Here is a 15,642-nt window from a genome sequence, read left to right on the forward strand (position 1 = left end):
TGATCCCTTCGTGCTTTTAGTGCTCATTTCAGACCACGGGTATGCTTTTTCTTCAGAGAGAAAAAAATCAATTTCCTCTGAGCTGAAGAGTGGCCCCCGGTTTTTATTAGCCCCCAATGCTGCATTAAACTTTCTTACTAAAGAGCATTTTTGAGGTCTACAGGCAGTGTCTGAAACAACTACTTATTCATTTCCAGTGCCAAACTCAGCTTTAGCCACAGTCCGAGCTTTTTTCCCTTAGTTGTCTCTAGAGAACCAAGAACCGTGTTTTCTGATTGGTTGCTTTTGTTTCTCTCTTGGGTCCTCAGGCATCCAGATGTACCTCTGCAACAGAGAACACTATGGCTACCTGCCCATCCCCTTGAAGTCCCATCAGACCCTGCAGGAAGACATAGAGAACCTCATCCACGTCCAGATAGAAGCAATGAGTGAGTGACCCAGGAGCTTGGGTGATGGCTCTTGCTCCATTGCCACCGTGACCACACCAGCCACCTTTCCCTTCTCCCAGGACTGTGATCTCGCAGTCATCCGTCTGCCTTGGCTGAACTATAGCTATTCATTTGTTAATTCGTTCTTAAACTTTTCCTTTGTGACATATGAATATGACAAGGTCTGCCTTTAGGGACCTTCCAATCCGGGTGGAGAGCTGGGTACGCAGTAAATACATTTTGTACAATATCAGAAGGGCCGTATTGGTATTTTGTGGTGTAGATTTAAACTCAAAACTTTTATGCTTTCTAATTATATGACTTGGGAAAAGTAATCTAACCTCCTTAGTTATGAAATGGAGATAAAGCTTTAGTGTTTGGGGGCAAATTCTCCATTCTATCTATCTATGTATCTATCCATCTATACTTTATACAAATAAAGTCTAATAACAATAATTATGACTTCAACTTAATAATAGGTTATCTTGTCACAGATACTATGCTAAGCATTTTTTGTATATTGTCTCGCTAACTCAACAACAATGACAGGGTTTTTATTATCCCCATATTAAAGATGAAGAAACTGAGGTGTAGAGAGAGAGTGTAAGTAACTTGCTCTAGATCATTTTGCTAAACAAATGACAGATTGGGATTTTAACCAGTCTTGCTATCTGCAAAACTCACATCCTTAAACACTGCATCGTTATTGCCTCTGGGTCTAGAATGATGTCAGAATTGGTAAATACTCAATAATCACTCGCTATCATAATTGTAACGTATAATGTTCAGTGGTGGCTAAAGGAGAAGGTAATGGCAAAACCCTGCCTAGGGGAGGATGTTGGAAATGGCTTCCCAAAGGAGGGAATATTTTCAGTTCGTTTTCATGCAGCATCTGAGAAATTGTGTTATTCATCACTGGAGTATAGGAGGTACGTCTGTGGGCAGTAGCGATGGTTGGGGAGACACAGCAGGAACTGAGGCTGGAAAGTGGGCAAGAGCCCAGCCAGAAGGACCTCTAGTGTATAAGGTGGTGTTTGGACTTTTCCTGAAAAGAGAGGAGCTCTTAAAGGGATTTTTATCAGAGAAATGTCAGATTGAAATCTGGATTTCTAAAGGCCACCCTCATGGTAAGGGAAGTATGGCTGGAATAGGGCAGGACAGTGGATGGCTCAGGCCAGAGGCGAAGAGGTCGTTTTTGACATTACATGGTAACCTAGGCAAAAGATGGTGAGGATCTGAGCTGGGGCAGGAACAGGGGGAATGGAGAGGAAGGACGAGATTAAGAGAACCTTATGACATAGTCTTGAAGGGATTTAACCAAGAGTCTGTAGCTGAGCAAAAGGGAAGCAGAGAACAACTTCTAAGTTCTGACTTGAGTGTTTGGGGATAACAGTAAGAGTTTTAAAGGGTATACAGCATGTAGAATTAAGGAGACATTTGCAAAGAAAAGTCATGAGTTCGTTTTTAGACCCTTTGAGTTGCCTGTGAATATCTATTTCCTGCTCCCCACCCTCAGACAGTAAATGCTTTTTTTGTCATGTTCATCTCAAAAAGAATGGCAAATAAAACCCCAAACCAGCAGAAGATAGAAAATAATAAAGATTAGAGCAGAAATCAATGCTATTGAAACCAAAACAAACAAACAGAACAGATCAATTAAACCAGGAGCTGGTTCTTTGAAAGAATTAACAAAATTGATACACCCCTAGCCAGTTTGATTAAACAGAAAAAGGAAAGGACCCAAGTAAATAAAATCAAGAATGATAAAGGAGAGATCACAACCAACACAGCAGAAATACAAACAATAATAAGAAAATATGGTGAGCAATTATATGCCAATAAATTGGGCAATCTGGAAGAAATGGACAAATTCTTAGAAATATATAAACTACCAAAACTGAAACAAGAATAAATAGCAAATTTGAACATACCCATAACCAGTACAGAAATCGAGTTAGTAATCAAAAATCTCCCAAAAAATGAGTCCAGGACCAAATGACTTTCCAGGGGAATTCTACCAAACATTTAAAGAAGAGTTCACACCTATTCTTTTGAAGCTGTTCCATCATGTTCATCTCAAGGCATAGCCCTTTGCCTGTCACCTAGTAGACACCCAGTAAAGATTTGTTGGCTAAGTGAATGAATAAATGAACACATGGGTTTAGGTTGACATACCCAGTGAGTAGATGGAGAGATAAGTCCATCAAGCCTAAAGATGTTGAGTAGGGATTCCATAACAAGATAATGTGATGTCACAGAATTTCAATAACACAGGAGCATGAGATGTGGAAGGACATTCAAGTATGATAAAGACTGAGAAAAAGTCCAGTGGAGTTTTTCAGATAATACCCATGATAAGAATGGTTTCAGAAAAGGCTGAATCAGAACTCAAAGTGTTGTAGAAGTAATTAAGAAGCAAAGAAATAGAGAAAAAAGCAGAGAATTTTTTTTAACAAACATGTTTGGGACCAGAGGGTAAGGAAGACAATAATAATTTAAAAGAGTCATCAGAAGTTTTCTTTAAATAGCAGATTCTCCTACTGTATTTATATAAGCTTCTGTTTGCAAAATATCAGTCTGCTCAATATACGGGGAGCACATCAGTGGTGCTGAGCAAAGTACATGCACAGACTATACGTGGGATGAGGGTAAGCACTCCTCCCATCACAACCTCTGCATGCTGATGTGCATGATAGCTTGCAAGCCATCCAGTCTTTCCTCATCTCAGTGTCCTGGGTTTGAAAAAGGCAACAAGAGACACTATTGTTCTCTAAGTATGTAGAGAATAACAGGGATAATGTAGAAAAAAATCCCCAGCATTCATGGGGGGGGGGGGGAATAAGGATTGACTAGGGAGTTGGTGCAGTTATAGTATTTCTTGAACCAGCCCATAGGAAGTTCCTTTGTGAATTTCTTTAACACATACTGTTTCTGCCTATTGTCTATGTTCTAGATGAGGGCAGCATCTTACTGCCTTTTATCCCAAGGACCCAGCACAGGACAGGACATATGGTTGGTACCAAAGAAGTATTTGCTCCAAGTATGGCCACACAAGCAAAAGAACAAATGAGGAAATGGATGAAAACTGTATTGCAAAGAGCACTGAACCGGAATGCAGCATAATGAATTTCAACCCAAGCCCTGTCACTTCTGGAGGGAGAATTTTCCACCCCCCCCTCCCCCAGAGCTTTGGTTCCTGTATCTGTGGAGTGAGGATAATAGCACTTACTTTGCAGGGTTGGGAGGAGCAAAAACAAAACAAAACAAAACAATGTACACCCACTCCATAAAATATTGAAGGGTTGCTGTTATTAGGACTCAGTTTGACCTTGGTAATGTGTCACACACACACACACGCATACACACTCCTGCCATCACTCCTGTTCCGTGCCTGCCAGACTTGACTCCAAGTAGATGCCAGCTCAGAGAAGGCCAAAGACTTACCTTCTCTTGTTTTCCACCATAGGACTGAGAGCACAGAAGCTTCCCTCTGTGTAGAAGCACACACATTGTCAGTAAAGTTTTTTAAATTATATAAATTATAAATATACATGGCACAATGCTACACAAGTAGAATTCATCTGAGAAGAACCTGTAATTTATAGCTGCCATTTCTAATCTCCCAGTGCATACCAGCTCTATTGCTAGGCACTTTATATGTGGCATTTTGTTTAATTCTTGAATTTACCTTCGTTAGTTATAACTCTGTTAAAATTTCAGATTCTGAATTTTAAAAGGTAGAACATAATTGGAGTAAGAAAAATAATTAGAAAATAAACCTTGGAGGATAGTAATGCAGAAATATAGACTGGAGGCCCCTGTAGGATTAAGGATTAATAATGAAATCATATCCATCAAGTGTCCTCAGGAAAAACGGGCCAGATGTTAAATGCATTTTGCACAGCATCTGGAACCCAATGAACAGTAAAGGAACAGCTGCTAATAGACTATACCAATTGAAGCATTAGAACAGGAATTATATTATATTTATGTACAAACACTGAGTGCCTTCCTACAATCTATGAGGGTACTGGGGATTCAAAACATTTTACAACCAGGTCTCTGTTTTGGGTATATATATTTAACTGGAGACACGGGACAAACATAAAAAAGACCCCAATGATGCAGGATAGTGCTTTGTGAAAGGAGAAGATTTAAGGGCAATTGGAATTTGGAATAGTGAGAAATTGTTCGGGCAGGTGTATTCTCTGAGAGCTTCAAGTCTTGGTCGTTGTCAAGCTGGGCTTTGCTAGAAGTGCACAGTTTACACAGAAGAAGTGATATGGTGAGGGCACTATAACAGAGGAAACTGAGCAAAGATACTGTTCGAAAAGCACTCTCACTCTACACGAGGTTTGGCTTTAAATAATAGAGGAAAATGAAATTTGAAGGTGAGGGTGGCTTGACTGTCGTGGTCCCTGAATGCTCCACTAAAGCAGAACGCCATCCAGAAAGCAGTAAAGAGGCAAGGAAGGTTTTAGAAGGGAGAGTCAGGCTTTAAGTACTAAACAATTACTATGTTCCATGGATTGTTCAAGATGCTGGGGATACAGTAGTGAGTAAAATCAGCAGAAGCCCTGCCATCAGCGAATGTATATTCTAACACGAGGTGCAGACAATGTATCGAGGGAGCAGCCACATGAAATATTTGGGGGAAGAGTGTTCCAAGCCGAAGGAACTGCAAAAGGGTGTTTGGAGAGCTGGTAACGCTCCGGGAACAAAAGGCCCATGTGGTTAGAGTACACAAAATGAGGAGTTGAGTAGAAGGAGACGAGATCACGAAGGAAGAAGTGTCCGGATCATGCAGAGCCTTGTGACCACAGTAAGGAATTCAGATTTTATTCTAAGAGTAACGGGACTCCATGTGGGATGGGGTGGGGGGAGTGGCATGACATTATTTATACATTTAGAAAGATCGTTCTGTCCGGGGTGTGGATACTCGAGTATAGGAGGAGCGATACCTCTCTCTTGGTGAGAGGAGATGGTGGTTGGGATGCAAGATGTAGCAAGGAGGTGATGAGGAGCAGGTGGGTTTAGGGTATGTTTATTGGTAGAGCCAATGGGACCTACAGAGAACCAGATGCAGCCCACGAAGGAAAGCAAGGAATCCAGATGACACCAGGCTTGTGGCCTGGCATACCACTTAATGAAACGGGAAAAGATTTGGAGAGGGAAGTTTTGGTCATGTGAGCTTATGATGTTTTTTTAACATCTGAATACGGGATAGAAGGAACATACTTAAAGATCATAAAAGCCATTTATGAAAAGCCCACAGCTAACATCATCCTCAACGGGGAAAAACTGAAAGCTTTTTCCCTGAGATCAGGAACACGACAAGGATGCCCACTCTCACCGCTGCTGTTTAACATAGTGCTGGAAGTTCTAGCATCAGCAATCAGACAACAAAAGGAAATCAAAGGCATCAAAATTGGCAAAGATGAAGTCAAGCTTTCGCTTTTTGCAGATGACATGATATTATACATGGAAAATCCGATAGACTCCACCAAAAGTCTGCTAGAACTGATACATGAATTCAGCAAAGTTGCAGGATACAAAATCAATGTACAGAAATCAGTTGCATTCTTATACACTAACAATGAAGCAACAGAAAGACAAATAAAGAAACTGATCCCATTCACAATTGCACCAAGAAGCATAAAATACCTAGGAATAAATCTAACCAAAGATGTAAAGGATCTGTATGCTGAAAACTATAGAAAGCTTATGAAGGAAATTGAAGAAGATTTAAAGAAATGGAAAGACATTCCCTGCTCATGGATTGGAAAAATAAATATTGTCAAAATGTCAATATTACCCAAAGCTATCTACACATTCAATGCAATCCCAATCAAAATTGCACCAGCATTCTTCTCGAAACTAGAACAAGCAATCCTAAAATTCATATGGAACCACAAAAGGCCCCGAATAGCCAAAGGAATTTTGAAGAAGAAGACCAAAGCAGGAGGCATCACAATCCCAGACTTTAGCCTCTACTACAAAGCTGTCATCATCAAGACAGCATGGTATTGGCACCAAAACAGACACATAGACCAATGGAATAGAATAGAAACCCCAGAACTAGACCCACAAACGTATGGCCAACTCATCTTTGACAAAGCAGGAAAGAACATCCAATGGAAAAAAGACAGCCTCTTTAACAAATGGTGCTGGGAGAACTGGACAGCAACATGCAGAAGGTTGAAACTAGACCACTTTCTCACACCATTCACAAAAATAAACTCAAAATGGATAAAGGACCTAAATGTGAGACAGGAAACCATCAAAACCTTAGAGGAGAAAGCAGGAAAAGACCTCTCTGACCTCAGCCGTAGCAATCTCTTACTCGACACATCCCCAAAGGCAGGGGAATTAAAAGCAAAAGTGAATTACTGGGACCTTATGAAGATAAAAAGCTTCTGCACAGCAAAGGAAACAACCAACAAAACTAAAAGGCAACCAACGGAATGGGAAAAGATATTCGCAAATGACATATCGGACAAAGGGCTAGTATCCAAAATCTATAAAGAGCTCACCAAACTCCACACCCAAAAAACAAATAACCCAGTGAAGAAATGGGCAGAAAACATGAATAGACACTTCTCTCAAGAAGACATCCGGATGGCCAACAGGCACATGAAAAGATGTTCAGCGTCGCTCCTTATCAGGGAAATACAAATCAAAACCACACTCAGGTATCACCTCACGCCAGTCAGAGTGGCCAAAATGAACAAATCAGGAGACTATAGATGCTGGAGAGGATGTGGAGAAACGGGAACCCTCTTGCACTGTTGGTGGGAATGCAAATTGGTGCAGCCGCTCTGGAAAGCAGTGTGGAGGTTCCTCAGAAAATTAAAAATAGACCTACCCTATGACCCAGCAATAGCACTGCTAGGAATTTATCCAAGGGATACAGGAGCACTGATGCATAGGGCCACTTGTTCCCCAATGTTCATAGCAGCACTCTCAACAATAGCCAAATTATGGAAAGAGCCTAAATGTCCATCAACTGATGAATGGATAAAGAAATTGTGGTTTATATACACACATTACGTGTATACACGTGTACATATTACGTGGCAATGAGAAAAAATGAAATATGGCCTTTTGTAGCAACGTGGATGGAACTGGAGAGTGTGATGCTAAGTGAAATAAGCCATACAGAGAAAGACAGATACCATATGGTTTCACTCTTATGTGAATCCTGAGAAACTTAACAGGAACCCATGGGGGAGGGGAAGGAAAAAAAAAAAAAAAAAGAGGTTAGAATGGGAGAGAGCCAAAGCATAAGAGACTGTTAAAAGCTGACAACAAACTGAGGGTTGATGGGGGGTGGGAGGGAGGAGAGGGTGGGTGATGGGTATTGAGGAGGGCACCTTTTGGGATGAGCACTGGGTGTTGTATGGAAACCAATTTGTCAATAAATTTCAGAAAAAAAAAAAAGAGTAAAAAAAAAAAAAAAAAAAGAAAAAGAAAAAAATAACATCTGAATAGAGAGGTTAAGAGATATTTGGATAGGAGTCGAGTTCAGGGAAGAGACTCCATCTGGAGACAGACATCTGAGAGTCATCAGCATTAAAAGGACATCCGAAGCCATGGAACAGTGTGCACTTGTTTAGTAAAAGATCATAGAGAAGAGGGGAAGGAAGAGGACAGATCCTTGGGGGGGAGTCAAACAGCCAAAAAGCTGGAAGGAAAAACTGAGAAGTGTCTCGGGAAGGAGCCAGATGCTGCTGAGAAGCCCAGTAAAATGAGGATAGGGCAATTCTCATCGGTTCTGTCAAGATAAAAATCTGTGATGACCCTCATAAGAGCCACTGCGGTGCAGTGATGAGGACACCAGCCCATTGGAGTGAGCCAAAGGGAGGACAATGGGGAGATGGGAAAGTGGAATCTTGTTGAGATGCAGAGAGAGAGAGAGGATGGTGGCCAAAAGGGAGTGAGAGACCAAAAGCGAGGTTGTTTTGTTTTGTGTTTGTTGAGATAGGATTTTAGCATATTTATATGCTAACAAGAAGGATCCACTATATAAGGAGAACCGGATGATGTAGAAGAGAAGTTAGTTGTAAGGCTGAAATCCTTGAGAAAATAAGAAGCCTTGTCATCTAGGACAATTTTGGAGAAGTCCTAGGTGGGAACAGAGATGCTTCTTCCACTCTAGCAGATGCGAAGACAGAATGTGTAGGTGCAGATGAGGCTGGCTTTGTGCACTGGAGGTAGAAGGAAAAGGTAGGTCTACTTCGACTTTGAGTATTTTCTTTATGAAGTACGTAGTACATCAGCTTGAGAGAGGTGCTAGAGGCTTCAGGAGGGAGGACAAGGCATAAAACAGATCTTTCAGTGAGTGGGAAAGTAGATTTACTATGGAAGTACAGTTGCATCATTTGGCAATGTCGAGTGCCAATTTGACATCTGTGGTTGTAATTTTAAAGTGATTCAGTCAACACAGTTGTGTGAGTTTCTCTTTGCAGTATTCTTGGTGCTAAGTGGGTAATCAGGTACAAGCAGGATTGTGATTTTGCCAAACAAGATTAGTGGTAGCAAATGAAGAGTCTTTACAAGTGGGGCAGGAGTGCTAGCCCATTGGATTGGGTACCGATGGACATGAGGACCTGAAGGATGTGATGAAAGCAAATGTGGTAGTGAGTCACTGAAAGAGTGATGCAAGGACCTAGAAGCAGCCTGTTGGGTGGGTCACCATGTGGATGCTGAGGTTTTAATAATTATGGCAGGGACAGCAAGATTGTGAGCCAAAGGCTGTCATTATCAGTGGCTGAGGGGGCATGACTAGGAGAGAGAGGGTGCTAAGATACACTTCAGAGAACCTGGGAGTTTTGAGGGATGAAAGGAAAACAGTTTGGAGTGAGTTGGGGGAGGTGAGAAAAATCAGCTTCTACTCTCACAGGTGACAGGGAGGCAGCGTCCTTAAAGGAACGCCAAGTGTTTAGTTAAAATAAAAAGATGAAGAGACATTGAGAAAAAATAAGGGACCAAAAATGTCAAAGAGCTGATGAACTACAGACTGGAGCTTCAGAGATCAGAGGGAAAGAACCCGGGTAGGGTGGGAGGTAGGAGATTGTAACAACAAGGAGCTAATACTTGCTGAAAGCACCGTGTGCATCGCTCCACACGTACTTACTCATTTCATATGTTAGGAGCTATATAGAAAATTTGAGAAGGTGCTTCCTGTACAGAAAATTGGGGGGTGAATGGCGGGAGGTTAGATCTTATAAAGGTGATAGAAATAAATGGGCTATATGTGGCATGAGGAGATTTGTCTTGCAAACCAGAGCATGAGGTGATGGGAGATCTTAGGTGCCCATTCTCAGTAACAGCATTTTGGAGCAACGGAATGTCATGTAAAGGTTATTAAGATTATTGCATGTGAAATCAGAAGGTCCAATTGCCAATTGATTGGTAATCAATTGGTAAGGTCCAACCTTACCAATTACTCACTATTTGATCTTGGGCACCAGTTGATTCACCATTTGACCTTGGGCAAGTCTACAGCCGGGTGGGTCTCAATTTCTTCATCTATAAAAACAAACGACCAAAAAAATAAGTGAAGCTAAATGGTGTGGTTGACTATGAAAGCCCTTAACCAATTGCAGACTGTCAGGTGTGACTATTGTGGTCACGAACAGCACCGTGCTTGAAGAAGATTATTTTGACCATAGTGTGCATAACAAGTTAGAAGGAGGCAAGACTAAGTGCGTGAGTGTTAGAAAAATATTAAAACAGCCCAGGCATGGTGAGTGAGGACCTGAGCTAAGGTCGTTAACTGCAGCAATTGAAGAAGTTCAGGACAACTTTTGGATTGTGATGAAATGATTATGATTTAGTTAGGATTTGGTGCAAGCCCAATCTCTCCAAGATTTCGGGTTGCATGACTGGGCTGGTTGGTACATTGTACACTGGATGGTGTGTGCCCCAGTATGGACTATAGACAAGACAACAAGCAACGGTCACCCAGGAGCAAAGACTTAGCTAACTGAGCCACTGTGAACTCAGTCCAGTTGCTAAGGCCAACTTGATGCCAGTGGCCACCAAGGACCAGTTTTGGGGGCAGGCAGAGTGGGGGCGAGGGTCCAGGAGTCAGACTTCGGTTCACCTACCAGTTCTATCAGCTCTGTGACCCTGGGCAAGTTATATTTAAGCCTTTGTTTCTTTATCAGTAAAAATAGGGACACTCATACTTATCCCATAGTACCTGTTGTGAAGATTAAAATAACTGGGATTACATGTGTGGAGGGTGTAACCCAGAGTTCAGTGAGTAATAGGATCTCTACAATAATAGCTATGATGCTTATTCCTAGATCTTGAAACTATCTAGGAGCCAAAGAAGGATATTTTCCCAATTGGTGGTACAGTGGGGGACTGTGTCTAGGGAGGGATTCAGTGAGGGATTGATAAATTGGGAATGATGGCGTCAGAAACGACCCCAAACCGAAGCTGGTGTACAGGTTACCTTCGACTCTGATGAAACAAGGACACATCCCTTCTCCTGGCATAGTCAGTTTTATACGTCTTACTTGCCTCATTCTGTCTTTCCCAGTGGCTTAGCTCTGTCTTCAGTGACAAAACCCAGGCATAGTTCTCATATTTTTGCTCAATGGTGGCTTCTAGGAGCTAGCCACTTGTGGCTTTGGGGGGACACTTGTCCTGTGAATGCAGTGACTACCCATGTTTGATGGAAGCAAAATGGCAGTCTCTTTGGCTGAAATGTTAAAGCCACCTAGCCATGTGAGTGCCAGACAGAGACCAACAGCATGAAAAGGGTAACTCAAAATATAACCCCCTCCCAACTCCCAGTCCCAAGGAGGGAGAGCCAGACAGCTCCTCAAACAACATTGTGAACAAAAAGGAGTTTGTATGTGAAGTTTCTTTCTCTTAAAAGCCTAACTCTGTACATGGTGGCCCCTTGATCAATATTTGTTGATTTAAAAAAAATTAATGAGGAGCGGGGTAAAGCAGAAAGGAACAAAATATTCTAGGCTCCTGGTGGAAACAGAAACACATGCACTGTGTACTCACGGAAATGTGACCATAGGGGTCAGGGTTGAAGTCATGAGACCAACAACTGTTGGGTTTGGTTTAGGAAACCTGTCTCACCACCTTCTAGAACTTCATGTCATTTGATCACAGGTGACACTGGATGTCCTGGTTTCTCTTTAATGTCCCAGGGAAGCATGAGTTAAACAAACAATACTCTATGGACAGTGTCTCAGTCAAAAGGGTGAAGAGGTTATGCTAGGATATCAAACAGTGACAAAATTCCACTGGCTGCATACAGCAGTGGCTTACTTCTTCTTATGCAAGGTCTACGGTGGTCCTGGTGCCCTTCTGGGTGGCTGTCCTGCATATGTTAGCACATCATTCTAGGCTACTTCAAATGTGGCATTTCTCCTTTATCAACATCTGCTACTCTGGCCATTGTGGTGGGGCTGGGGTGGTGGGGGGCAGGTGGAGGGAAGGGCTTGCAGAGCTGAGAAGCAGCAGTTCACGAGGCCATGACCAATTTCATGGGTGAGGAAGTGATTCCTCTCCTAGGCCCGGAATGGAGGAGATGGGTACTGCTGAGTAGTAGTGAAGGCCACCGCCAACAGTTACTCCAACCTCTCGGTTACCAGCTCTGACTTGGTTTTCTTTCTATTATCCCTTTAAGGAAAACGAAATGAGTATTTTGAATTTACAATTCTAAAATTCTTCAAGACCTTTTCAGGTTCCTCACTCAACGTTGCTTCCGACCTTTCAAATGTGTAGTTCGCAAAGAGAACTTTTTTGGAGTATCAAATAAATAAATCTTTTACTACTTAAGATGCAGTGCCCCTCCCATCTGGAAATTTACCTGTGAGCCCTGTACCAAGTGCGGGGATGTGGTTTGGCCCCCAGAGGCGAGTTTGTGTTAAAATAAAGGACCTTTTGCATACCTGTAGCTAAACCTGCCTGGATGATATAAAAATAGCCCCAGACTTTGGCCCTTTAAAATAGACAGAGAAGGCATTATTTAGAAGAAGTCTGGCCCAGTTCTGAGGTCTTTCATTATAAGCCACAGTAAAGTAATAGCTTGAAAGTTACTGAGTTTTTACTATGCTAATTTACTGGGATGAGTGCTTTGCATACAGATCTCATTTAAATTTTACTACACCCTAAGAGATACACTTTTATTATCTTGATTTAACACATGAAGAAACAGGCTTTGAGAAGACACTTAACTAACTCTTCCAGACCTTCACAGATCAAGGTTTGGATTCAGGTCATCTGACTCCAGAGCCTTCACCCTTAATCTAAAGATTAAGGGTGATTACCCTTAAGGGAAATGGGGCGAATATTCCAGTCTGCATATAAATAAGTGTTCTCGAAACCCTGACCATTAGGGTTCCTGTGTAGCCACTCAGTCCTGGAGAACTGCTGAGTGGTTACCCCCTGTCCCGGACATCCAGGTGGTGTTCCTAGACATCAGATGTGTGGATGAAATTCTGTTCTCTGAGCCTTTCACTAACAGAGTGCTCTGTGTGCTTCTTGTGTCTTCCAGTTGACCGTCCTCCAATGGAACCCTCCCAGTTTGTTTCCGTTGTCCCTAAATATCCAGACAAGATGGGATTTGATGAGGTAGGAAAGGTGTCTGTGTGTGCATGTGCACACATGTGCATGTATGTGGCGTGCTTACACGTTTGTATTAGAGCACAAGCCTGATGACACATTTGAGAGCCAGCAAGACTGACCTGGCTGCTGAAAAGGCATTGAGGTCTTGGGAAAATGACTCCGTTTTTGTTGCAGCTCAGCTTTCTTATCTTAAAAACTGAGCATCGTACACACCTGGGACTAAGGTAATATTGTGTGTCAACTATATCCAAATTAAAAAAAAAGTTTTTTAAAGGAGCATCATGGTAAAGTGAATTAATCATTGAGTTAGAAAGACGCTACTGTTTAGTCCTGAGTGCAATTATATATTTTCTAGGAGCAGATATTGCTATATTTTGTAAACCTTCCAATCAAGATTCAAGGGTCAGGAAAGAGGGTATATGTTTTAGGTATTGGAGGACCTTAACTTTATTCTGAGTGGATGGAAACCATTCTGGAATAGTCTTTGCTTTATTTTCTCTGTGCTCTTCTTCCATGGACAAAGATTGAGGGTAGGGTTGAGAGGAAAATAAAAAGAAAAAGAAACCTATAGTAAAATTCTGCTTTTCCGTGGGCAGGCACTTCATAATAGCACTCCAAGGGCCATATTTAATATAAAGTTTTTGCTTGTTTGTTTTTTAATTAATTGATTTATTTTTGAGAGAGAGAAAATGAGTGGGGGAGGAGCAGAGAGAGAGAGCGAGAGAGTGAGAGAGAATCCCATGCGGGGTTCGATCCCGTGAACCACAAGATCATGACCTGAGCCAAATTCAAGAGTTGGAAGTTAAACCGGCTGAGCCACCCAGGTGCCCCTATTATGAAGTTTTGATTGCATGAAGAAGGAAGCAAGAATATAAAGTGATGCCTCTCTCGGTAACGCACACAACAGCTACTTGGGAATGCCGAAGTGTGCCTCCAAGTCATTGATTGATCCTTTGTGGGTCCCTTATGCCATGTAGCTGCTGATCAGTATTCGAGAGCTTGATGATCTAGAGATTAGGGCAGGGCCTCAGGAATCCACAAACTAAGATGGAATTTTTCCATGGATTCTGGATGTGTTGTAGGCCAAGCTTTGTGCTCTGTGCTCACTGCCACAGCTCCATGGCAAGAAAAAGCCTTGTTCATCATCCTGCACTGTGTAGTACATGTCCCCAAAGTACAGCCATCTACAAGCTGCTGGGATGGGAATTGGTATTTCTTCTATAAAACCGATGGGGATCTGGGCTTCAGGAATGGGAGGGAGTATTTCATGATTATTAAGTAGAAAAGACTTAGCGGCTGTGATGCTGTTTTCACCGAGGGCAGCATGGGAAGAGATGACTTTAATGTGGTAGAGAGGAATCAGAATGAAGTACAAAGAATTCTTTAAAACAATCAGGCTGCAGGAAAGTTGGTCCACACCACACACTGTACCAGCTTCTACATCTTACTAGAGGCGTCTTTTCCTATAACTCTCATCAGCCCTCGGTTCTCTAGGTGAGAGGACCCGAGTGTCTTTGTATATATTCATTTTCAACACATTTCTATGCGGACTGAAGCAAAAGAGATCAAATGGGACAAAACCAGGATCTTCTAGCTCTGGTCTTCCCATTTGGATGTGCGTATAAGGACTGGGTTACCCCTAGAAGCCTTCTGGAAAATGCCAATTCTAGGAAGTGATATAGATATAGAAAGTGATTACCTGGGCTCTAGAACAGAGATAAGATGGTAGAAAAGGGGGTTTTCAGGGACCTTTTTCTTTCTCCCAGTACTCCCTGACCTTGTGGTGGTGTGTGGGCTGCGTTTGGCTATGTAGCTCTCTCTCTGTTTGCTGTTCACGAAGTATGAGCAAGCCGTCTGTGTTTTTTCTTCATGGCTACAATTTTTATTGCACTTGTCCTGGCAGAAAACTGGGACTGAATTATTATTTACTAAAGTCTTCCCAGACTAGAGGTCTCTGGGTTAAGGCGACTTTTTGTTGCATATCTGTTCAGTTTTTGTTTTGTTTGGGCTTATTTTTGTTCTGCCGGAGTGGCCTCAGGTAGCTCCGTGTGTACACATGAGGAAATACCCCTTCCTTTCCGTATCTTTTAAAATCATGGGATGAAACGTGGCCCATCAAGGTGTGTCTCTAAACAGGAAGAACACGAAATGTGAAAGAACACAATCTATTAAGTTATAAAGTCCCAAGTAACAAGGCAAGTTAGAGTCACCACAGAAATGATGTTTAAAAAAAATAATTATCTAGTTATGTAGATAAGAGAAGTAATGAAATCACGATGCACCCAATTCACTTTGCCTTAACTCAGGTGGATAATTTCTTCAAAGGGGACATCTTGTTTTCCCATCAGTTTCTTTGCCCAGTGCTTTATAAAGGGATGGAAGTGAGAATGTTTTGTAAGGAGAGGTTGAACGTTTAGTTAGTGTAGCTTTTGATCCAGTAAAACATAGAACATGTTGATGATTACATTAAAAGGCTATGTGAGGGGCACCTGGGTGGCTCAGTCGGTTAAGCGGCCGACTTCGGCTCAGGTCACGATCTCGCGGTCCGTGAGTTCGAGCCCCGTGTCGGGCTCTGGGCTGACAGCTCAGAGCCTGGAGCCTGTTTCAGATT

The 15,642-nt window shown here is 42.1% G+C and overlaps 1 protein-coding gene across 1 annotated transcript in view; it reads left to right on the top strand.

The window, feature by feature from the left end:
• COLGALT2 (collagen beta(1-O)galactosyltransferase 2) overlaps positions 1-15,642 on the top strand; it is a 114,464-nt gene that overhangs the window by 82,593 nt on the left and 16,229 nt on the right. Inside the window, exons 6-7 of the mRNA XM_047840101.1 lie at positions 309-428; positions 12,961-13,037. Of these exons, the coding sequence (XP_047696057.1) occupies positions 309-428; positions 12,961-13,037 (197 nt within the window). The remainder of the gene's footprint in view (positions 1-308; positions 429-12,960; positions 13,038-15,642) is intronic.

This window comes from Prionailurus viverrinus, chromosome F1 (assembly GCF_022837055.1).
Source record: "Prionailurus viverrinus isolate Anna chromosome F1, UM_Priviv_1.0, whole genome shotgun sequence".
Classification (NCBI taxonomy): domain Eukaryota; kingdom Metazoa; phylum Chordata; class Mammalia; order Carnivora; family Felidae; genus Prionailurus; species Prionailurus viverrinus.